The 25,944-nt window shown below is 33.4% G+C and overlaps 1 protein-coding gene across 1 annotated transcript in view; it reads left to right on the forward strand.

The window, feature by feature from the left end:
• Positions 1–16,135: 16,135 nt before the first annotated feature.
• Positions 16,136–25,944, forward strand: part of LOC143238176 (ankyrin repeat and fibronectin type-III domain-containing protein 1-like) — a 183,321-nt gene continuing 173,512 nt past the window's right edge. Inside the window, exon 1 of the mRNA XM_076478166.1 lies at positions 16,136–16,359. Within this exon, the coding sequence (XP_076334281.1) occupies positions 16,220–16,359 (140 nt within the window). The 5' untranslated portion in view covers positions 16,136–16,219. The remainder of the gene's footprint in view (positions 16,360–25,944) is intronic.

The raw sequence follows: 25,944 nt of genomic DNA on the forward strand, positions 1-25,944 counted from the left end.
ATGTTGACAGAGCGTGAAAGTGGCAGAATTGTCGAGCTGCAAAAGCAAGGTCTCTCTCAACGTGCCATCGCTGGTGAGATTGGGCGTAGTAAAACTGCTGTTGAAAATTTCTTAAAAGACCCTGAGGGATACAGAACGAGAATTTCAAGTGGTCGACCCAAGAAAATTTCGCCGGCGTTTAGCAGGAGGATTCGATGGGTTATTCGGCAAGACGCCAGTCGATCGTCGAACCAGATTAAGGCCCTTACGGATGCAGAATATAGTTCAAGAACAATAAGACGGCATCTACGAGAGAAAGGCTTTAAAATACGTAAACGTCTTCAAGGGCTACATCTCCTTCCACACCACGAAACAGCTCGGTTAAACTTTGCTAAGAAATACCAAACATGGGACGTAGAAAAGTGGACGAAGGTTTTGTTCTTTAATGAGAAAAAACTTAACCTGAATGGTCCAGATGGATTCCAACGTTACTGGCACGATAAGGATATCCCACCAAAGACATTTTCTATGCGATAGAGTGGAGGAGGCTCCATCATGATCTGAGGTGCTTTTCCTTCCATGGAAGAGTGGAGCTTCAGGCTATACAGGGGCGTCAAACAGCAACTGGCTACATTGGCATGTTGCACAGAGCATCCTTATTGACTGAAGGTCTTCGTTTATGTGGAAGTGGCTGGATTTTTCAACAGGACAACGCTGCAATTCACAATGCCCGCAGGACAAAGGACATTTTTATGGCGAATAACGTGATTCTTTTGGACCATCCAGCGTGTTCGCCTAAACTGAACTCCATTGAAAATGTTTGGGGATGGATGGCAAGGGAAGTCTACAGAAATTGACGTCAATTCCAAACAGTGCATGATCTTCGTGAAGCCATCTTCACCACTTGGATAACATTCCAGCCAGCCTTCTGCAAACGCTTATATCGACCATGCCAAAGCGAATGTTTGAAGTTATACGCAATAACGGCCGTGTAACTCACTACTGAGACCTCTTGTTTGGCATTTCCTACGCTGTTTAGGACTTCGTTTTGGTATGGTTTTAAACTTTTGAACAGCAAGTATTTAGGCTAATTTAATGCTAAAATGCTATTAAATGTTAAAAAAATTTTATATTTTTATTTTTCCTTTTCTTATTTTCATCTTTCGAAGCTCTACTCAAGTAAGTGGTTGAGTCTCACGACGTAAAGTGCATATTTTTTTCTTTATGTTCATTGGCCTTAAGATTTTGGCTAGCAGTTTGCCTGTAGACTTGTTGGAGCACTATGTTCTTGTAAATCTTTTCTAGCTTGGTTGCCAAGTAAAATAGGTTTTTGAACAAAATGTTTGAATATGTTCAGTTTTTAAATCAAAAGTAATTTACTCTGACAAAGCTATTGTTCTTAGGATAATTACAGTTTTTAAGATATCTTTAGGCAATGTGATTGACATTTCCTACTCATTAGTTTCTCAATACATGATAATTAATTTTTAAATAACTGAATAGAAGATTAAACAAAGATGTAAGTAAAATACATTAAAACTCATGTTTGAATAACATTTTGGAGTATTTTGAAGTTGCAATACACAGGCAATTACAAAAGCGCAAAAATAATATATTTGAAATAAGTTTACACGTTAGAGTACTACTGCAAGTTCACATTCTAATCTTTGTTTCGAAAAGGTTTATAAGACGGGTCTCATCAAGAATAATCAAAAAGGCTTAAATATATCTGTTATCGTCATGTTTTATTTTCATTATGTTGTTGTTTTGGATGGTATCAATTGATAGTGACTTTAGTGAGAACTGTATTCGTTATTTTCCATTTTACTTCTAATTATACAGTCCTGTGATGGTTTTATTGTGTTCAAACTTTTACATGTTCTTTAGGAATTCCTGTTCACTGATTCAGAAAATGATATATATTTTTCTCCATCGCGTGTACATGTTGCACAAAATGTTATATGTACTTTTACATAAATAAATCCTTTTCGTTGAAATCGGGTCACAATTTATTATGTTTAAAATGTTGACAACCACTGGTTGTAGATTTCTTTAGATCAATCGCGACGTGAGAGTCTTATCAGTCGTTCTAAAAATCAAACATAATACTAAAAAATGTACATTGTGTTGAACAAATAATAATTAGATCCAAGTAGGAGTTTTTCTTCCCAATTTATAAAACATTCCTTACATGAAAAAAAAAAAGCTTGCATAGCTTATTTTAAAAAAATCGTCATTAAAACCAAAACAACTATTATGAAGTTTAAATTCGCATGTCTGTGTTATTTTGTTAAACTGGAAGGTACCTTCTGCCCATTCTTTCGTCCATGTCAACGAAACTATTGTAGAGTCCTTCACGTCATATGTCTTCTTGACTTTTTAGGCTCCCGCTGGGACAACGGCAAGTCTACGAATTTACACCGCTAAAATCATGGGTTGAATTCTCTTCAGTGTAAACAGCAGATAACCTTTTGTGGAATTGCTATAAGAAAAGAAACTTGACTTTTAATAAGGGTAAGCTCATATAGGTGTCTAACACAGTTCTATTTCAACTGTGTAATTTCTAATAAGTTTTATCAGCAGTGCACTATATGTTTTAGCTTATAATACCCCTGAGTCTTTTCAAATCCGCAAAACAAAATGACACATAATTATTGACTTTCTGTATGACTATTCTTTGCTTTTAATTGTATTCTTAAAACTAAAACGACATGGTCATATTATCCTCTTACTGATCCCAAAGTTATTAGTACGTTTTATTTATGACAAAGGTATCAAGGCTATCTATCGCAATCCCTAATTTTGAACTACTAACCAGAGGAATGACGGCCGGTAAACATTTTGTTTTTCGGCATCATATAGGTTGAATTTCGACTCATCTGATGCAAAATATAAAGCTCTACCACAAGTACGATCCAATAAACTCCTTGGTAAACAACATGCGACATTCATAAAGTCGATGACAAGTTTAATTTTACTTACCACAATATCAAACTGGTAATTGTTTAAAAGTGTTCCTTGAATAAAACTGAGGTGTATATGACACAATATAAAAGAGCACTGATGTTTATTATTTAGACTAGTAAATTGAATATAAAGTGCTAAACGTTTATGTTATGTCAAACATAAAAACAAACAACCTACATATTTCGGGAGAAAGCCTTGTGTATCTTTACCACAAATATAGTTTGTAAATAGACGTTTCAGAGATACGATATATAGTAAAACGTTGTGGCTGTACGACGAGAGTATGTATGTTCGTGAAGCAGTGTGTGCAAAGAGGTATTTTAAAGTTGTCCAGGCTGTTAGAATGATTGGCGCAGATTTTAGTTTTTGTATCGCTATTACGTCTAATAAAAAAAACAAAAAATATTTTACTATTAACGTCCCATCAATTACAAATACTATTTAGACGTAAATTGAAAGAAAAATACATCTTGTTTGTTTGTTGAATTTTGCGCAAAGCTGCTGCTCGAAGAATTTCTATGTAAACCGTTCCTAATTTAGAACTCCCTCAATGGCGAAATACCTGCGGATTTACGCTGCTAGAAACCGAGTTTTGATACCCGTGGCAGACAGAGCACAGATTGCTCTTTGTTGTAGTTTTGTACTTAATAACAAACAAACCTAGTTTAGAAGTAATAGACTAGAATGATGTAATCTCCACTCATCGTCAAATATTGGGCTAATCTTTACCAATGAAAAGTAGACTTGGTCATATATTATAACACCCCATTTCAGTGACCGAATTCGAACCAGTAACCAGTATATTACGAGCTGGGTCGATGCTTCATTATAATACACTAAATTAAAATATAATGGGAAAAATAATATATTACAGCTATAGAACATAATATCCGACATAACTGTATTAATTAATAGTAATTATCGTTTCAAGCTGTATGAAAAAAAATTATGGTCTGTGTATGGTTTCGTTGCTGGTAAATCTGTATACCTCATAAGCTTCTTGATGAAGACTTATTCCAAATAAGTATTGATATGTAAATAACATTCTCTTGGAAGCCGTAACTGTTAAAATGATTTCAAGATCCTTTGGTAGGTTTTTTAAATAGAATAACATACCTTATGTTTCCAGAAATTCATATGTTATGGCATTATATATACATGCAACTGAAAAATATCAACATACACCATTGAAAATTACTCATACGGGTAATATTAGATATTGCGCATTTACTAATACTGTATATACATGCACTAGTTGAAGTACGTACACAACATTTTTTAGCATATGAATGTCGAGTCTCGTGTATCAAGATTTTGTCATTACATGTTTCCATGTCTTCTGTCGTCTCTAGACTGTGCACAGTAAGACCGTGAAGTTACAACGCATTTCCATGTGAATACCAACGCATTAACTATTTTGTATTTCATTATATCTATAAATTGAAATTGATCAATATTTTGTGGAAGTTAATATTTCGTGTTCATTCAAACAGTGCAAGAACATACATGTTTTACACAGACCTTTTTAATTTCTTCCAACTAGAGATTTATAACTTGTTAGACCTTCCCATGAAAAGCTTTAAAATGATTTTTTTATGGTAACTTCTAAAGGTTTGCGGATAAAACTCAATTTATATATATTTGCTTTTGACAGTAATTTAAAACAGATTATGAGGAGTTTCAGTTCCAATAAAGAAATTGTATTACTAAACGTTGAGATATATTCAGTAGATATTATTGTAGGACTCATCTTTTATAAATGGGGTGGGGAAAATTGATAGCTTTTATGTATATCTATTGTTTGTGGAATGAGAAGATTTTCATTTTTACTCTCCATTTTTCAACCCAACTTGATTGTCAAGTAAACCATATTTTTCTCATTAAAATAAGTAAAATGTTTTACTAGAAATCTGTTAAAAGAATAAATGAATTTATAAAGGAAATATAAAATTTCAGCTAGTAAAATCAGTTGAACACACAATTACACTTTCCAAATTGTTTCTGAACGTATCTATTAATGTTGTTTTTCTTTTGATGTGAATTATTATTATATATTTGTGTGTTTTTTTCTTGAAGGCAAATGAATCACCAGCATAAATGAGAATCTTACGTGCAAACATATTACACTGACATATACAGTGCTTTGAAAAAGTGTTCACTCCCTGCAAAGTTTCCACATTTTTTGTCGTCTGCATTTACAGTTATAATGGGACTTTAGAATCTACACAATCTATTCTAAACTAAGAAAACTAAAAAAAAAATGCTGATATTATGTAAGTAAGTTAGATTTACTACGGAAATCCTAATTCAGTTCAGAAGCAAAAGATTAGTGTAATGGTCTCTGTCAGTGTGTAATAAAAGTGGTTAAACTTGAATCAGAGTAAGTGAATTTTCTCAAACCAACCATGAAGTGAATATGCTGGAGAGGCCCAGTCCTATTCCTGGCTTGAATCCAATAAAAAATTATGGCGAGACTTGAAGATTGCAGTCACTCAACGATCTCCAAAGTTGTCGAAAATGTAAAGAAATTTGCCATGAAAAATAAGCAAAATTTACACCATTGCACTGTGGAAAGCTGAAGAGACCTGTCCAGACACACAACAATAATTGCTGCAAAAGTGCTGTCACCTAGTGCTAACTTAGGGGTTGAATACTTATTTAATTATCAAATATAAATATCTATATCATCTTTGCAGATTTTGCTGGCATTCACACATATTACAGTAAGTTTGGTCATTGGAGTTTTGAATAAAAACAAATTAATTAATAAAGTTGTTTATGTTTTTTGTATTTAATTAGATGTGATATTATTGATAGGGATGAATACTCTTGCAAGACGCTGTATATTATCTGTTAATTGCAGTTGTTTAAATGATAACCCATATATTTTGCACATATCTAAAGCCATATTCGTATATTCTAATAACCTAAATAACATACAATGTTAGGTTTATTTCCTGATGACAAAAAAAAAAATCTAAATGTTTGTTAAGCCTTCTTGGTTTACACAAACTGATGTGTAAGTTTCTTTCTAATTATTTTTTTCAGCCAGCAATTTGTTGATGAAGACTTTTTTTTTTTTTTTGGCTTGAGATAGTTTCGTTCTGATGTGGAGGCTGTTCTCAAAATTGTGTCGTGCAAGTTTTCCGCTTCCGTGATGAACACTGAAGATTCTGTCCTTCGAAACCTTATGTCCTTTGGCTGTACATCATTTAACAACGTTGCAATATGAATATCCTCGGAAAATGACATTATTCTTCCAGTTCTGTGTCTACTTCTTGATCTAATGCACTGATGCGGAAATCGCTGTGATCCCAGTATATAGTAACTGGACATATCGCCTATGGCGCTACGTTTCACGTCTGTAGCGAAACGCCATCGTCCTTGAAAATGTAAATTTACCTTTAGACTTTACGTTCAGCATTAGGCAGCAAAATTTATGTATTAGGTTAGTTCCAAATTTCCACTTTAAAGACCTAATAGTAGAATAAATAATATGGTAAGTTATACTAATACCGCAGTTCACAATATATCTCAATAAAAATATATAAAACGTACTGTGATTAGATTACATTAATTTGATAGTTGAGACTTCAACCATAGTTTCGGTCATAACCTCAAGTATTTCGTGATTACATTATGAAACTGGAAAAAAAAAAAAAAACCTTGTAGAGAATGTCAACTGGTCTTGGACCGTGAGAGTTGTCCAAAGACTATGTTTTATGTATTATTTATTCTACTTCTAAGTTTTGTTTTAATTTTGTTTGTCACATGTGCAGACATTTTCCACTATTTGTATAATTGTCAGTTACCTTACTTTTTTTAATTTTACAGTTTGTTACATATTCAAATTACTTTATCTGTATATATTTTATCTTTTGTTAATTATCAACGTCTTGTGCATCATTATGTTTCCTTATACACTTGCTGTGCGAAGCTCAATGAATATAAATATGCCTTTCACCGTGTAAGAAGGCAATTCTGTGAAGCACAGATCATGGTTTCGCCATATAAAAACGTATTACTGGGTGGGTATAAAGCCAATACGTGTATGTGAAACAGTTTGTCGGGCGAACAGTTTTATATGTTCGGGAAATTTTCATTTGAGTTTATGAGATATATGGCTATATATTTATCTGATTTCTGGAAATAAAACTAGAAAGAAAGTACTGTACCTACTACTAAATGTACTCATCATTATTTTCAATTACTGAATCCATTCTGACAACTTTATTATATAATGCGGCACATAAAGCATCTCTTTCTTAGGAAATGTTCAAACACAAACATTATAATGTGCTATGGTTGAGGAACAATTACCAAGTTATTGCTCTAGACCTCTCTCATTCGAAAGTCCCTATAACCAGTAATCAATTGCAAGGTTGAAGTTTACTAAAGCTGAAGTCCTAGTAAATTTCGCCCCTGTTTGATGGATGTGGTATTGAGAACACTGTCCTCCTTAAAACTTGAACAAGTAAAATTTTTTTTTGGTTTTTCAGTTTGTAGTTTCGTGTAAAGCTACATGAGGGCTATCTGCGCTAGCCATCTTTAATTTATCATCCTAAAACTAGAAGGAAGACAACTAGTCATCACCACCCACCACCAACTCTTGGGCTACTCTTTTACCAACGAATTGATCGTCACATAATAATGTTCCCACGGCTGAAAGGGCGAGCATATTTGGTATGACGAGGATTCGATCCCGCCACTGTCAGATTGTGAATCGAGATACCTAACCACATGGCCATGCCTTTTTAAATTATATGTTGATCCTGCAACGGCTTTTTCCCCTGTATTACAACCTGCCAGTGGTTCAGCGGTATGTTTGCGGACTTACAACGCCAAAACCGGGTTTCGATACCCGTGGTGGGAAGAGCACAGTTAGCCCATTGTGTAGCTCTGTGCTTAATTCAAAACAACAACCATTTTAAGGACAGCTTCTCCAACATGACCCATTGTTCCGTACTTAAAACTATATTGTGCTTCCCATATCGAGAAACAAAATAACGGTTATCCGTGTCATCCTGAGCAAATAACAGTTTAACTTCCAAATAACCATATGTGGCACTCTATGATGCTACTTCAAGAAACCAGTGACATGAATATCTCATGACTCTTTACTGACACACACTTTCCGTATGTCTATACAATAATGAGCTAACAAACACTCTGGATTTATAGTTTTCAACAAGAATTTCACTGAATTTACATTTTAAATACTTTTATTAACTATAGCTGTGCAACTTTGACATATACTACGCGTCAATGGATAACAAAATAGTACTTTTTACCTTTCGTTGTACTTGACATAATTCCAGAAGTAAATCGTGTTAAGTCTGTGTCAGTAACATTGTCTTATTTATTACTGAACCCAGAATCTTAGAAACTCTGCACTAAGGTGTTGATCCTGTTAATGTTTCAGATTAAACACCTAAAATAGAACTAATTAAATAATTAATAGAATGCAAACATAAACAATAATTAAGGCCTGCCACAATACCTTCCCATTGTGATTTACAAAAAAAAAAAAGATAGTGTTAACATGGTTCCGGCATGGCCAGATGGTTAAGGCGCCTGACTCATAAAGTGAGAGTTGTGGTTTCGAATCTCCGTCACACCAAGCGCGTTACTCCTTTCAAACCTTTTCGCAGGTAAAAGAGTAGCCAAAGAGCTGGTGGTGGATGGTGATGGCTACTTTCCTTCACTCTAATCTTACACTGCTAAGTTAGGGACGGCTAGCACAGACAGCCGTTGTGTATCTTTTCACGAAATTCAACAAACAACCTGCTAATATTTGCTAGAACAAGTCTTCTTTATTCGACTTCTTGAATGATATAAGCTCTCTCAAACATGGCTCATCGCTTGTCAATTTTGATAGAATTTACATTCTGTATCTTCGACCACAATGTAAAATCCACAAGGAAAACTTCAAAACGCAGGAACTACATCCCAAGTTGGATTTCCATTTCTATTGTCAAATAACTGAATATTATTTTACAAAATATCCAAATACAACACCACTTCGAAATTTAGTATCAGCTTACTATATTTTACGCTAATTAAAAATAATACGTTATTTTATATTTTGACATAAAAATCAAATAACCTCTAAAAACACTAATATAACTCTTGGGATAGTTTTCGGATGTGTTGTTTTGAATTTCGCGCAAAGCTACATAAGGGCTATCTGCGCTAGCCGTCCCTAATTGATCATTGTGAGACTAGAGGGAAGGCAACTAGGCATCTCTACCCTATGCCAACTATTGTGGTTGTTCTTTTACCAACGAATAGTGAGATTGACCGTAACATTATAACGCCCCCACGGCTAAAAGGGCGAATATGTTTGATGTGACGATAATTTGAACCCGCGACCCTCAGATTACGAGTCGAATGCCTTGAGCACCTAGTCATGCCGGGCCTAATGGTTGGTATGATTAATTTCCGCCCTTACATCTGTTTATGAAATTTGCGACTGATTATTGTACACTGATGTAGAAGTATTTTATCTCTTCCTACCAAAGTTATTTAAAATACTTAGGAGATTTTGAGATAGGTGTTGGATGAACAGTGAGACAGTCAAAATGCAAGTAAATTAGACTGGGGTAAGATCTAGTGTGATAAGGATGAACTTTCATTCACTGAAGTTTTCAGGAAACGGAAGTGTTTTTTTCAATAGTTTTATTTGTTTTTGAATTTCGCGCAAAGCTACTCGAGGGCTATCTGCGCTAGTCGTCCCTAATGTAGCAGTATAAGACTAGAGGGAAGGCAGCTAGTCATCACCACCCACCGCCAACTCTTGGGCTACTCTTTTACCAACGAATAGTGGGATTAACCGTCACATTATAACGTACCCCAAGGCTGAAAGGGTGAGCATGTTTGGTGTGACGGGGATTCGAACCCGCGACCCTCGGATTAAGAATTGAGTGCCTTAACCACCTGGCCATGCGGGTCCGGCAATAAATGAATTGCGTCAAATGATTGCCCAAGGCTGGATCGAAATTTTTTAAATTTAAACCTTATTCTCATGTTACTCTTTAGAAAACATAATTTATGTAATTTTTGCTCTTACAACAAACAGTGTTATAAATATATGTTATAAATATATAAATATATAGATTAGGAATTGAGTGCCTCAACCACCTGGCCCTGCCGGACCAAAGGTAATGTTATTAACCTGTATTTAATTGAGTAACGAACTCTTATGTAAGGTTTAATTTTCCAAGTCTTTCACACATCTAACATTCATTATATTCAATAACAAATTACAATGTTATAAGTTTAATATAACAAGGAACAATAAAGTATGTCATGATAAACTTACTGAAGAAAATATTTTTCATCCAAAAATGTCTTTATTATTGTGTTATAAAAATATGTATTACGGAAATATTAACTCTAATAAAATTATTGTAAAATCAAATTATTCACTATTTCAACGTTGAATTAATACGATTTAATTAAATAAAGTTTGAAAACAAACTGCTAATTATCCATTTGTTTGCAGGTGTTAATTTGCATGTTATTAAAGGTACCATCTGTAAAAGTCTAGCCACAAAGTCCAGCCAAAAGAACGAGTACTCTTATTAACTACATAATATTCTTTTAGTATTCTTGTGAATCAGAGGAAAAATGGTATGATCACGTGATATTTTATCTATGTGTGGACTTTTCCTTTTAAGAGTGTCTTTTATTCAGTTTCAAAGGAAGAAGTATGAAAAAGAGAGTTTAGAATAACTTTGAAAAGTGGGTACAAATTTATATCACTCTATTTTATATTATGTGTGAAGACCGAAGTTACTGCTTAGAAGAACTGATTACTTTTCCCCTTTTATTTCTTTTTTATGCAGTTTTGGCATAAATGTTTAGTCCAGAAAGTCGTTAAGATTCTCTTGCTCTAGTTTCACTGTTTCCTTGGTTTATATAGTAGATAATGTTGTTTTTTTTCCCACCATCTCTTCTTTACAGCCAACAAATGTTGTGAGAGAATAAAATTCTTAAGGTGATGCTGTCGACTGGACAAAGAAACCGAGTTTACTTAGTTCAACAAAAGTATATCTCAAGAGAAAGAATTGATTGGCTGGTTAATTGAAGCTCAGCCCAAAGCTACACAATGGGTCGTCCGTGCTCTGCCTACTACAGGTATCAAAACCCGGTTTATAATGGTGTAAAACCGCAGATAAACCGCAATGCCCATGGGGGCGAGAGAAAGAAATACAGTATTTTTTCATATGTACATGTATGTACACTGATTATTTTGTTTCTTTACTTCATAATAAAGATTGAGTTAATTTTTTAAGCTTTTCTAGCCTCTTTATTCTGTACATACAAAGAAATATGAAATGGGACGTGAAACATAGATTACTCCTTCTATTTCCTAAACCGATCTGCTGATATTATCATATCAAAATTCTGATACTTGTTGTGAAATACGTTTTTACCCAAAAATACTTGAAAGCTAATAAGAGAAATAAATATTAATTGATTTAGAACCATTGATAACTTTGGTATATTGGTGTAATTAACGAGTGATTAATGCAGAAATCAACAAGTTATGTCTTCATAATAATAAAAAAATACTAAATATTAAAAACTAGAGGGTATAAAGCCGAAAATGCTTACAATGAAGAATTTAATGTTTAAAGACGGTATTTTACCATAATGTTAAATTTTTGACAAAAGTTTTGCTCTTCAAAGCTAGTTAAGCTCAGCGAAAGTTAGCTTCGTAAAGATCTAAATAAGAAAAAAAATATTTAACCATTCTTTAACCGGGTTTTACCTGCCTCCTTTTATTCTAGTTCGTAAATCAATCTTACTGGTATGTGAAGCACAATGGTAGATTTTATAATTATAAAAGACATTAAATTTGCTCACTTAGACATTATGGTAAAGAAAAGCTGGACTAGAAACCTTCTTTTTCTTAATGAATGTTTGTAATGCATAACTTAGTGTGTCTTCATTTATTTTTGACTTAATATTTCACATATCTATTGTCAACAATAGTTATAAATTACTTGTTTATGTTTTTTGTTTATTATGAAAATTAACTTATTGTTCTTAACCATATCATAGATTTACTTTCATTAGATATCTGTTTGAGCTGCTGGTGATCAAACTGCAAATATCCGACCGTTATGTTGATTTCTTTTACATAATGGAAAAATCTGGAAAAATAAAAGTAAGGTATTTCTAATTGCTTTCAAAAAAGTTTTGGATAATTCTGTTATAAATACATGATTATTGTTAATAACTTAATAATTGATTAAGTTAGATTATAATGTCTTCTGATTATTAGGGTATAGCTATGATATGTGATGACTAAACTAAATAAGATATAGGAAAGACGATTCTACCATGTAAATAAATGTTAACATGAAAGTAGATCGTCATATGCCACTCCCTCCGAGCGGTACAGCGACTTGTCTGTGGACGTACAATGCTAGAATCCGGGTTTCGATACCTGCGATAAGCGGATCACAGATAGCTGATTTAGCCATATTTTCTCAACCAACATTTTAACAAAGTTCGATATGACCATCATTCATGTCCACCATTGTTTGCCTGGGTAAGAGAGTGTGTTATACAGCAAAAACATATTGACCAATTTCCAGCAGTTACATTTCTAGTTACACGTTATTTTTCAGAGTTATTAAGGTAGAAGACTTGTAACACAATAATGATTTGAGGATATTGCAAAAAGTAGCAGAATTGAAATATCTTCAGGCAGAATGTATGAAAGAAAAACCTTTTCTGATTACGCAATTCCCTAAGGTAAGTTCCAATAATATATCAACAGTCCGTGCAACGTAAGGTTGAGTGCCTTCCATTATGAAGACTGTTTCCTTCGATCTCCATCTTTTTGTAGTCTAGGAATGGTAACATGTTCAAAGTTGTAGTGGTAACTGATCTTATTTGATGGAATCGTTTTATCAGTTTTCGATAAACCTCACTGGTACATCATCCTTTTCGTTCATGGCTTGCACGTGGGTAGGATATCAGTATTGCACACATGTCATTATCATTACTACACTTATGCTTTATGAGAACATTTCGAATGTCTAGAGATAACCTGTTAGAAACCGTTTCTAAAAGTAGAGTAACTCCTGACACATTTGATTATTGTGTTTTTAGAGTTTCCGCTAAGGAAATTTAATTATCATTGGCCCTAGGAAAAACAACAACTTTGCTCTAAAACTGCCTTTATTTTCGTACCTGTTCTTTATCTACCAAATATTAGAACTTTCTGGTGGTTAGTGTTTGAGCTATACACTTAATAATGGAATAATTATCTTCATGTAAACCCTGTATATAAATACAATATATCAATATTAAGCAGATTAACAATAACTATCTATCGTTTTTCATCACTTTGCCACTCAAAATATACACAGTATTAACCCACATACATTTTTGAAATAAAACGTAAAGTGAAGTTATAATATTTTAATTTACCACTTCACAACATTGCGGGCCCAGCATGGCCAGAAGTTTAAAGCACTCCACTCGTAATCCGATGGTCGAGGATTCGAATCCCCGTCACACCAAACATGCTCGTCCTTTCAGCAGTAGGAACGTTATAATGTGACGGCCAATCCCACTATTTATTGGTAAAAGAGTAGCTCAAGAGTTAGCGGTGGATGGTGATGACTAGCTGCCTTCCCTCTAGTCTTATACTGCTAACTTAGGGACGGCTAGCGCAGATACCCCTCGAATAACTTTGCAAATTCAGAACAAACAATGCCTCAACATTGCCAAAATACTATCTTGTGTATATAGAATTATGTTAACATCCGTTGTTTATTGAGATAAAAAATAATCCCATACCAAACAATTAACGATACTTAAAAAATTCCTCATGAACAAGTCTCTTACTAGTACCAAGCCAAATCGTTTGTTAAAATTAAATAATCATATAGAAACCCACTGTAATAAAATAATCCCTTATAAGCAAAAACAAAGAAAAGGTTTTGAAACCGAATGTAGATAAGAATGTTTATATTCCGGTTTATTTGTCGTAATGATATAGTTTAGTACATATGAAATGCAAGAAAGAGAATGAAATGATAGCCTGGCTTTGTGAGAGTAAACATTGTTAATCAAGTTCCTTACAACAGATGTTTTAATCTTTATCAGAAACCAATGTTCTTATTTGTACAAAAACAAAGATAACTTACCAACAGTTGACACACACGCGACAAAAACGCTTGTGATTTGCTCTTTTTATAACTTGTTTACCAAAGAGACGCAAATGAAATGATACTTTCAGTACGTAGGTATTTGGAATTCGGTTAAAGCAATTATGAAATGTCATACATTTTGTAGTTTTTTTTTAGATTTCAATTAATAACAATTTGTTTGTAATTATCAGTTACTCATCGAACAGTTCAAGAAAAAATTAATGTAATACGTAGGCTGATTCCATTTGCCTTTTAAAGGTCTAGAATAAAGGCAACTAATGAAGTAACCTGACACATACAGACATAATTTTTTTCCTGGTTAAAACGATGCTTTAGTCTACTAGCCTGAATATGATAGCAAGAGATATGCCTCTAACTGAACACAAAAGTAGGTGCATTATTATAAAGCTGAGTACATTTTGAGCAGAATGAGATGCAGGTTTATTAGTAGGCAGAAAACCTTCTAATTCCAAAGGAATTCAGAGACTCTCTACTGTATAAAGCAAAGTGTGTGTCCAGAAAAATATATATATGTTCGTATATCTATCGTTTCACATCTGTTCCTCACACGTTTCGACATTTTTCGATAAATCAGCACCAAACTTGACACAGTGATACAGGATGACACGAGGAAGATCATTAAAAGAGGGGGTTGGACCGCCCACCTTCTATATGAATAGGCGTCAATATGTATTTGTATCTGTTTTATATAAATATCCACATTTCTTGATCATTTAACACCAAACTTGATAAAATGATACAGAATGACGAGGAAGGTCATGAATGGGTTTGGTCTCCATATCTTTTCACACCGATATAATTCTTGGAAACAAAATGCTTTTCTCTTCAGTATTGTTATCTATATGTATTTTTATTGCACGTTTAACGTTTATTATATTAAAAAATAACGCACAATTTTCTCTCTATCATTTGTTAGAAACGAGTTTGTATTTTACCTGCCCAACAAATGGGTACTCCAGCTAGTTAATCAGTAATTCAAATGTCTATTCCCATACGAAACCTTACTAAAACTGCAGATCGCTGTGAATATTGAATCACTTTGGCATTTAATGTATCTGTGAAGGATGTTTTTATTTTGTGTTATGTTTAATTCTTCTACGTAAAAATAAAAAAAAACGATTTTATTAACAATCCATAAGTGACACAGGTAAGTCATAAACGCTTACTACAGCCTTTTGTTTACAAAACTTTTATTGATTTCATATATATAAACTATAAAACACATTCTCTCATGCTCCAACAACTGCATATCAAAATGAAAATCTATTTTATAAATCCTTCACGCATGGTATTGACCACTTTCGTCATTGCCGGAAACCATATAAATTAATGCATGATTCGTAGGTTTCATCTTTCTTTTCAAAACAAGGAAACATAATAGGATGTTTACTTTCCGGATAGAATAAAAATGAATTTATGTATTATTTAGGCCTGTAGTACAATTTTTCAACGTTAGAATTTTGACAAATACACATATAAAGTCTGTCCTGTCGTTTGCGCATGCCTGTAATTTACTGACGTTGATTATCAGCTGATGCGTAGCTCAGAGCTGGTACCGACTCCGTCATTCGCTGTTGAGGACATCCTAGCTGAACTGCAAGTTGAAACAGTTTGCAAGGTCCTTCTTCTTCTGCTTTGATACCATTACTCTAAAAGAAAAACTCTCTGTTGGTCTTGGTGACTTATTATTATTTAGGTGTTGATGTTTGTGTCACTTTAAAGAAAAAAGGTTAAAAATATAATGACATCTTTGTGACATGCTCTATAATAGCGGAAACTCGAATACAGTGTTTTAAAATAAGGAAAAGTGAGATACAGTTTCAAGCCAACAAAATATATTCTAACTCTGGCCATTACAACTTTTATTTTAAACAGTTATTATCTCTCACGCTCAAATTTATTACTTCTTTACATTAGATCCTGTGCAGTAAACAAAAATCCCGTTGACGTACTTACAATCGTACCTTTGTCTGTTATGCGTATAAGTTCTCGAAACTGGACAGAATTTAAAATAATCTACTTTGACATTCTTAATGAATTTACAATAAGCTTCAGTTTAATTTCAAGTTCAAGTCATCATGTCTTCAGTCAAGCCAGGAACCTCAAGCTCGTCCTCGTCTTCTCTTCCTCCCAAGTCTGTAGGGACACTGACACTGGACAAAGCTGCCTTCTTACTCATCCGAATAAAACGGGTCTTCCACAAAAGAAGAAATAAAAGGTAATAAGTATCTAACTTATTTTACTCGATGTTCATTGCAGTATTTATTGTTAGTTTTAAACCTAGTTTCTGCTGTCTTTAAGTAAAAAGTTTATTTTTGTTTTTCATTTCATTGAAAGTTCTGATTTCTAAAAACAACGCACTGTCATATAGCTGTATATTGGATAAATCATTCGTAGTTTGTATTTTCCTTATATATAATGGACATATGGACGCTTATGTTGTTATAAATATACTATTTTACAATATTGAAGACAGAATCGGAAAATGAACTGCAATTTCTGAAATAACGGCATTATTCTTATTTGGAAAATACAATCTTGAAGCTTAAATAACTATGTTGCCTGCTTTATACTTTTCACATTTAAATGTTGCACTACAGACTTCATAGAAATTATTCAAGTCTTCTTTTAACAGCCAACAAGAGATCGTGATCTAAACAAGTCGCCCCCTAGTGGCACAATGGAATGTCTGTGAACTCACACCGCTAAAAACCGGATTTCGTTACCCGTGGTGGGCAGTGTACAGATAGTCCATTTTTTAGCTTTGTGTTTAATTCTAAACAGGTCATCACCAAATAACCTATCAGTGGTTTGTGTGTGTTTGTGACATTTCAACCAAATTAAATATTAATTAAAATTCACCATACAAATATAGACGTAATCGATAAAAGTAGTACGATTCAAAGAATTGTGTTTTAGCGTTATTTTTTCTAAATTATTACTATGTCATCTTTTGCTTTAACGTTTGGACTTACTGAGCTTTCGTAATTTGCACTCAGCGGTACTAGTACCATATGCTGACATTTTGTGTTTTGTTGTTTATTATGAAGTACAAACCTGCAGTTAAGAGCTATCTGTGCTCAGTCCATCACGAGTATCGAACTGCCATTAGAACCATATCGATTAACCCGCAAATAATATTTTGCTTTTTGTTAATTTTCTGTAAAACATAAAATGCCACCTAATGGCACCAGGTGCAGCAGTATGTCTACAGACATTATACCTCTAGAAACCGAGTCTCAACATCCGTAGTGAGCAGAACACAGGTAACCGTTTGTTAAGCTTTGCTGTTACTAGTAAGAAGTACAGAGGCAACAGATCATCGAATGAGAGAGTTGTTACAGAGTTATGACCCAGCAATTAAACTCCACATTCTTCATGGAAGTGCAAAAACACTCAATCATTTTTTTTTAAAAAAAAGTTTATACATTTCATCATTTCAAATAAAATTCTTTACAAGACAAGAGCCTCTTTCATTGCAAAGGATTATTGCTCCAATAAATTAACGTTGAAGAAATAGTTCTTAATATTTCACTGAATGGAGTATTTGTTTTATGAACTAATACTGACAAAATATTTTTATTTTGCGATACTAAATAAGATATGTAAAGGAGATTATAACATCAAATTTTCAAGTAACGAAATGATTGGTAGGGAAAGGGACGGTTTGTTTGTTTGTTTCTAAAATTCGGGCAAAGCTACACGAGGACTATCTGCGCTAACCGTCCCTAATTTAGCAGTGTAAGACTAGAGGGAAGGCAGTTAGTCAGCACCACCTACCGCCACCTCTTGGGCTACTCTTTTACCAACAAATAGTGGGATTGACCTTCACATTATAACGTCAACACGGATGAAAGGGCGAACATGTTTGGTGTGACAAGGATTTGAACCCTCGACCCTCGGATTATGAGTCGAGTGCCGTAACCACGGGCCATGCTGGACCCAGGGAAATGGACAGGAACGAAATGTTCAGTAGCGAACTGTTTGGCCACCCTTCAATATAAATAGAAATAGGCTGTGTGCAATAACAGCGGAAGTATAAGTGGCTTGAAAACGTTAAAAACATACTAAGCAGCATCTTATACTGAAAATCAACAAAAGATCCAACAAATTTTATGCGACATGACTGTAATGGAGGTAAAAATTGATTGATAACATTTATAATAAGTTAAACTTTAGAAAAAACTAATACGAAAAACAAAGAATCGAGAGCAAAAATAGGTTGAAAGGTACTGAAACAGTGTATACCAGAAACTGAATGACAAAAAAAGTAATTTCGTTTTTATTTCTCTGTGAACATTTCTGCCTTTTTATATGTTTTCATTATTAATTCAATAAACCAATTGATATTGTTCGGACGTTTCTTTTTACTCTAAGGTATCTTTCAAATTTTTAGTTTTGATTGAGATGCAATGAAATAGATTCTCTATTATTACGTTTCAGTTCCAAATGTACTTGGTTTCAAGGTTTTATTATAACAAAAAAGACCAAATTTTGAACGCCAATTGAAGCAAGGAACTGTTGGTGGGAGGGTACAGTTTATTTTAAATCATGTGAAAACATATTTTGGTGCATAAGAAACGAATGTTTATAAGGTGCATCATTGGTTGTTAGATGAAAATATTATATACAAAGTATAGTAACTCATTCATAAGGTAGAAATGTATAAGTATTAAATAATCTTGAACTAATGTTATTTAAAATAATTATTAAGTGTTTACTTTATGTATCAGATTTTGAGAATTTTAGACTTCAATACTTTTAGCTCTTTTCAATGATGCAGTAACGTATCAGCAAGACAACTTGGGACATTTCTATGATTTTTGAAGGTTTTTTATTATTATTTTATCACCTATTTGACAGAAGCGCAAGTTTTTCAGAACTGATGTTTAACTTTATTTACTTTCTTTCAACTTAAGGCCCCCTAGTGGCTCAGCGGTATGTCTGTGGACTTACACCGCTAAAAACTGGGTTTCGATATCCGTGGTGGGCAGAGCACAGATAACCCATTGAGTAGCTTTGTGCTTAATTCAAAGCAACAACAACAACTCTCAACTTATTTTGTTTATAAAAAGAGTGATACATTTACATAGTTGACGTAAATTTGAGTGTCAATTAACGGGTTCTTTTCTGCATAATATTTACATTGTGTCTTCAGCAATGCATTTATTTCTATTGATGAACAACATTTGTCGTAAGAGCAAATGAAAGTAATAGAAAATATCCATCTATGTGTGTTCTAGAAAGTTATATATCATGTTGCAAGTAAAAATGATCGCAAGACTTCGTGATATAAGAACTTATCCAGCTAGGCTCCAGCTAATAATTTTATTACTGAATGATATAAGAAATGTAATATAAGGTAATTACTAAAATGATGAATCTATAACAGGTTTATTTTAATAAAAATATTTCATGTGTGCTATTTATTAATATATATAACTTTATCATTTATGAAGAATAAGATTTATGATTTACAAATAAACAAATTATATTTATCCTAATGGAACACAGGGATAAAAATACGAAATTACAAGTGTTATAAAAGGTTGCGTATAAATACTTTTGCTACTTAGCAACAAAGTATATAATAATTGACTTTTAATAGTAAAAAAATAAAAATAATGTAACTAGAGTTCTGACACATAAAAGAGAATTTTGATTTAATATAAAACATCAAAAAAGTTTAACGTAATAAAACGAATTATTGGTGTTTTTATTTTGAATTTGGCAAACAATACTAATATTGAATATTATTAACCTAAATATATTAAACAATGCAAATAAAACTTCATAAAATACTAAATAATCATGTTATTAACATGACTATACTTAAAGGTAGTATTTGATTTGAATTTCGCCCAAAGCTACACGAGTGCTATCTGCACTAGCCGTCCCTAATTTAGCAGTGTAAGACAAGAGGGAGGGCAGCTAGTCGTTACCATCCACTGCCAATTCTAAGGCTATTCTTTTACTAACGAATAGTGGGATTGACCGTAACATTATAATGTCCCCACGGCTGATAGGGCGACCATGTTTGGTGTGACAGGGATTCGAACCCGTGACCCTCTGATTTCGAGTCGAGAGTCTCAACCACCTGGCCATGCCGGACCAAATGTAATATTATTAACCTGTATTAAAATTCCATACTGAATTGAATTTAAAATTTAAATTACATTTGTTATTAAATATTTTGTGCTTTTAATCCAGATGAGGTAAGATATATTTGGTTAATCATTATTTCTATTGTACACTATTTATAGTTTTTTATTTTATTGAAATTTAAATGTAATAAATCTTGGTAGTTTTGTTTGGAAATAATTGTTGTTTTTTTATAATTACTACCTACATATGAAGTATTTATTATCATTACATATTTTGTAAAGGCGTAGAGTTGTATCTGTTTATTAACGAGATTTGCCTTGTACTTTTAATATCACTTTGATTTAGATATTTCTAGAAAATTCCACATTTACACATTAAAGCAAAAATTATAACTGGTACACATTTTTATCTCTAAGATAAGTTGAACTTGAAAATGTTTTTTTTTGTTATTACATCCAAGTTGCAATATCTAATAGAAATTACGTACACATTTCATTTTTATCCTTTTTTCAGCTATTAATTTTGTAATATTTGTGAGTAAGAACATGTATATCCTAAAGATATCAGCTATTTAAAAAGTATACTAATCTAGTTATAAAACAAATAAAGAATATTGGTACTTATAATTCTGTTTTAGAGTTAATTGACACTTCAGAGCATCTTTCTTTATCCGCCACTTCCTAATATTGTTCTTCCACAGCAATAATCGCTCTATAATTTTATTCTAAGAGGCTATTCAAATATACTGTAGTACAGTTTTTGTATGTCTTATGTATAACATAGAATTATCTTGTCGTTGATAGATACAAAAATTCCATAAACAGTAGGAAGTGGTTACATATGGATAGAGTTTGACACAACAAAAATTGTCTTCGTTTAACGAGTCCAGACATGATTTACCATTGCAATCAAATTTACAACGTTTTAATGAAGTTGTTTCGCAATGAGCTCCCCCACTATAAAGGCATAGATATTAAGGAGGTACAGACTAAGGAAGTCTGTCTTCCATCGTTTAGGCAATGACTATCTGTTTCATTTCTAATTTTGTATGAATGAACTTCCTTAGAACCAGGTAACAGAATATCAAGATATACAATAATGCCTTTGATACTCTTTCTCTCTCCAAAAAGACATAATTTAGTCAGGCAAACACATGTCTACTTTGCTCTCTGCCAGATTGCTATTAAAGTAACATTGGTGACCTTACACAATGGTGGAAATTAGAAACATTAAATGTTTTCATCATATATTAATAAATTATAATTTCCGGATCACTTATGTATATTTATGATACTCATAAATGTATTACGAACTTTCCAAAATCAACATGCACATACAAACTAATGAATATTTATGCCAAGTAAACACATTTCAGTCGAGAACGAAAACAATGAAACTAAAAGAAATAAAGTCACTCCAAATTAATACTACAATTTTAGAGCAGATATATGCAGAAAATTAAAATTTTAGAATCTCACATTATTTACCAAGCTACTAAATGTGACAAAATTTAATGCTTTTTTTAAAAAGTAGGCACCAAGCTACACAATGGGCTATCTGTGCGCTGCCCACCACGGGTATCAAATCCCGGATTTTAGCAATGTGAGTCCACATATACAGTTGTGCCACTGGAGGAGGGGATCTAATGTTACCTGAAGATTCCTTAGCATGTTTTATTGAGAGAAGTAATAAACTTTGAGTTGACTCTGTATAACCGAAAAATATCAATTGTAATTTCTTTTCTCGAAAACATTTCAAGTATGAGATATTACGCAGACACAACATTTTAATACAATGACGTCTTTTAAATAATTTCCATTCCTGATATATACTTATTGTGGTTATAACTGCTTCAGAAGCAATTTGTTTACAGAGAAAGCCGTGAAACGAAACTAATAGATTTTTGATCTTATAAGATTAACTGTTGTTTTGTTTCTGTCAGTGTTTGTCTTTTAGTTCTCATATTCGTCATGTTTCTTTGCTCCTGTTCTCAATTCTAAGGATTCCCAAATACATTTTTCCAAATAAGCAATGTTTTACCTTACAAACAAGTACGGATAAGAATTATAAATATCGTGTATCACAAACATGAGAATAAAACTTCAAATGAAAGTACAGATACAAAGGTGTGTGGTCAAACATATATGCACTGAAGAAATATAATAGCAACTGTATTTGAAAGCTGAAACTTAACACTTGTATACACAAAAACCAGTTGTTTTACTGTATTTTATGCTTCTAACTGTGAAAAAGAAGAACAGTTTCACTCGTTTTAATTAGTCCACTTATAGACCATTTTAATCGTTTAGTCATCTTTTACTACAGTCGTTACTTATGTATTGTCCTCACATTTCAATTGTTTGTGTATGTATAAAAAAATAACGTTTGTTTTGAATTTCGGGCAAAGCTACTCGAAGGCTATCTGCGCTAGCCGTCCCTAATTTAGCAGTGTAAGACGAGGGAGAAGACAGCCAGTCATCACTACCCACCGTCAACTCTTGGGCTACTCTTTTACCAACGAACAGTGGGATTGGCCGTTAAAGTATAACATTCCCACGGCTGAAAGAGCAAGCATATTTGGTGTGACAGGGATTAGAACCTACGATCCTCATATTACGAGTCGAGTTCCTTAATCACCTGGCCATGCCGGGCAAAGGAAATAAAAAAGTCTTAATTTTATGGCTCACCGTTTGTTGATTTTCAGTTAAGTGATTTTAAGATAAAATTAATTTTGCTGAACCTAGTTTCGATTTTCTCTAGCTGCTCTCCAGCGGCACAGCGGTATATCTGCGGACTCATACCGATAGAATTCGAGTTTCGATACCCGTGGTGAGCAGAGCATAGATAGTCCTTTATGTAGCTTTGTGCTTAATTACAAACAAACAAACACATTTTCTAGCTGCTCCGGTGACTGAACAGCAAGTTTGAGGACATACAACCTTATAAGTCGGATTTTGGTATTCGCTTATTTATTTGTTTGTTTTTAATTTTGCGCAAAGCTACACGAGAGCTATGTTTTCTAGCCGCTCCTAATTCAACAATGCAAGATTAGTGGGAAGGCAGATAGTCATCACCACCCACCCTCAACTCTTGGGCTATTCTTTTACCAACGAATAGTGGGATCGACCGTCACATTATAACGCATCACAGCTGAAAGGATGAACATGTTTGGTGTGACGGGGATTCGAACTCGCGATCTTCAAATTACGAGTCGAGCTCTCTAACTACCTGGTCACGCCGAGCCATTTAGTAATCGCAGTGACCACAACACATATGGCGCTTTATGTTTAATACTATAACTACCGTACCATTAATATGTAACTAATTATGTAGAGGTTTTGGGTAATGCTGAATTAGTACAAAGACACAAAAATGTAGTCAGTAATGTAAACCGACAAACCAAACATGTAAAGTATCATTGTTGGTCATTCACTCTAAATGTAGTTGTATTTTATATTCTTGTTTCACTTATACCATTTGAAAGTGAATCACAAAATGAATTTAAAACATTCGACTTTATTATTTTCAATGGTTAGGCCTCACATATATATTTTTTAACATTTCACTCATATGTAGATCCATTTAATAAATTTATCCAAGTGATCATAGTAGGTGTCCGACGATGGGACAGTGGTAAGTCTTCGGATTTACAACTCTAAAAATAGGGTCTCGATTCCCCTCAGTAGACACAGCAGATAACTCGATGTAGCTTTGCTACAAGAAACATACAAACACTCACAAGTGGTTGTGCAACTGCCTATAAGTGTCATAACTCAATGTTACAATGACTAGAATACAAGCAGGGTGACCGCTCCATGTCAATTTTGACTCTCTACAGCTTCAGTGTACCTGCTACAACTGGTTATCACGCTAAAGCACAAACAATTTGTGGTCAACATTTCATTCATACAAGTCAACTTGTTTACAGTGATATCAGCAACACATCCATTGAACTAACGACGTGTCTAAACAACATTATCTTGCCAGATAAATCATACTTTGTAGCTATATAACCCATTTGGAGAAATGTATGTTTATATCCGACCATTTTTTTACATAGGAAGGAGACTTATTAGATCATGGTATAAGTGAAGTGTTGATATAAAAATGAAACACAAGTAAATGTATCTATATTTTGCGAAATGGTACCATTAATATTTTGTTTGTTTTTAATTTCGTGTAAAGCTACACGAGGGCTATATGCGTTAGCCGTCCCTAACTTAGTAGTGTCAGACTTGAGGGAAGGCAGCTAGTCATCACCACCCACCGCCAACGAATAGTGGGATTGACCGTCACGTATAACACTCCGACGGCCGAAAGGACGAATATGTTTGGTGTGACGGGGATTCGAACCCGCGACCCTTGGATTACGAGTCTAGCGCCTTAACCACCTGGCCTAGTACCATTAATATCAGAGATTAAATAAATCACATCGAACTATATTTTGTCTGTCATATGATAGTGAAATGAGCATGAATAAACGGAAAGGCCTAAAAATCAACCGTATTTCAATCTCATTGAGCTAATAAGATATTTTACTGGTAGGAAATCTATCGCATCCAGCAAAGTAATACCAGGTGATAAATATGCTTCCAAATACTACAGGTTACTTCAAATCCCCATCTTTTACTCAATTTAAACAGATTTAACAACGCTATTTGTTTCTCCCTAACTTGCAAGTAATTAGCTGGAGGAAAAGCTTCGAGCTGTGTTAATAGAAATAACATTTTTTTTTTTAAGATAACACTTATAACGAAACAAAACACAGACGATTTTGAAGTAACAAGGCATGAACCACGGACTCGCTATAGACGTAAACTTGAGTCTAAGAAGTAAACAGAGAACGAAAATAATTAAACTCGTAATGCAGCTCTTGAGTACGAAAGTTAATCTTTAATTACCTATTTTAATTCTGTTTACGTCCAATGCAATAGTTTCAGCGACTGTGCTTTTGAATTAATGTCTGTCAGAGATACCTCTTACATATAAGTTACTCAGGAATTTTATAAATCGACAATCTATATTTGACGTGAAGAATAGCGCTTTTTATGTTCAAATTGTACGAAATATTTTTTATATATCTTATGTAATAGATGAGGATACTCTTACGTGAAAAAAAAAGCTAAATTTAATCAAAAATGTTAAAACATACCCTCGGCCACAAAGTATGCAGCATATTTTTGGGGCTACAAGATGCAAGACATAAATCCTCAAATTCAAACTAAAATCTTTGTAATTGTTAGATCCTACCTGGCTGGCTTTAAATAAAAGAATATAAGAGTTTGTTTCTGAGAACTCCTGAATTTATAAGAACAATATTGTGTATTAATATGTTGGAAAGGAACCTCTTTGTTTGAAGTTAAGCACAAAGCTGCACAGTGAGTCATTTTTACTCTATTCACCACGGGTAGCAAAATCATGATTTTCACATAGTAAGTCCGCAGATACACCGACATACCACTGGGGGCATAGTGAAAGTGTTATAAATAGTGATTAAATTTTCACTTTAGATTAAATAATGAAATATATATTGTTTAACTCTGAAATACCTACTCTAAGATATATACATATGTATGTTTAAAATCACGTAGTTTAACGTTATGAGTGAAAGAAAAAAGTCAAATATCAGATTTTTAGAAATATATTAAAATATGTGAAGCCTTTACAATTTTATAAAAATGACTTTACGAGATCTATA

The sequence above is a fragment of the Tachypleus tridentatus genome, chromosome 13, assembly GCF_004210375.1.
Source record: "Tachypleus tridentatus isolate NWPU-2018 chromosome 13, ASM421037v1, whole genome shotgun sequence".
NCBI classification, from domain to species: Eukaryota; Metazoa; Arthropoda; class Merostomata; order Xiphosura; family Limulidae; genus Tachypleus; species Tachypleus tridentatus.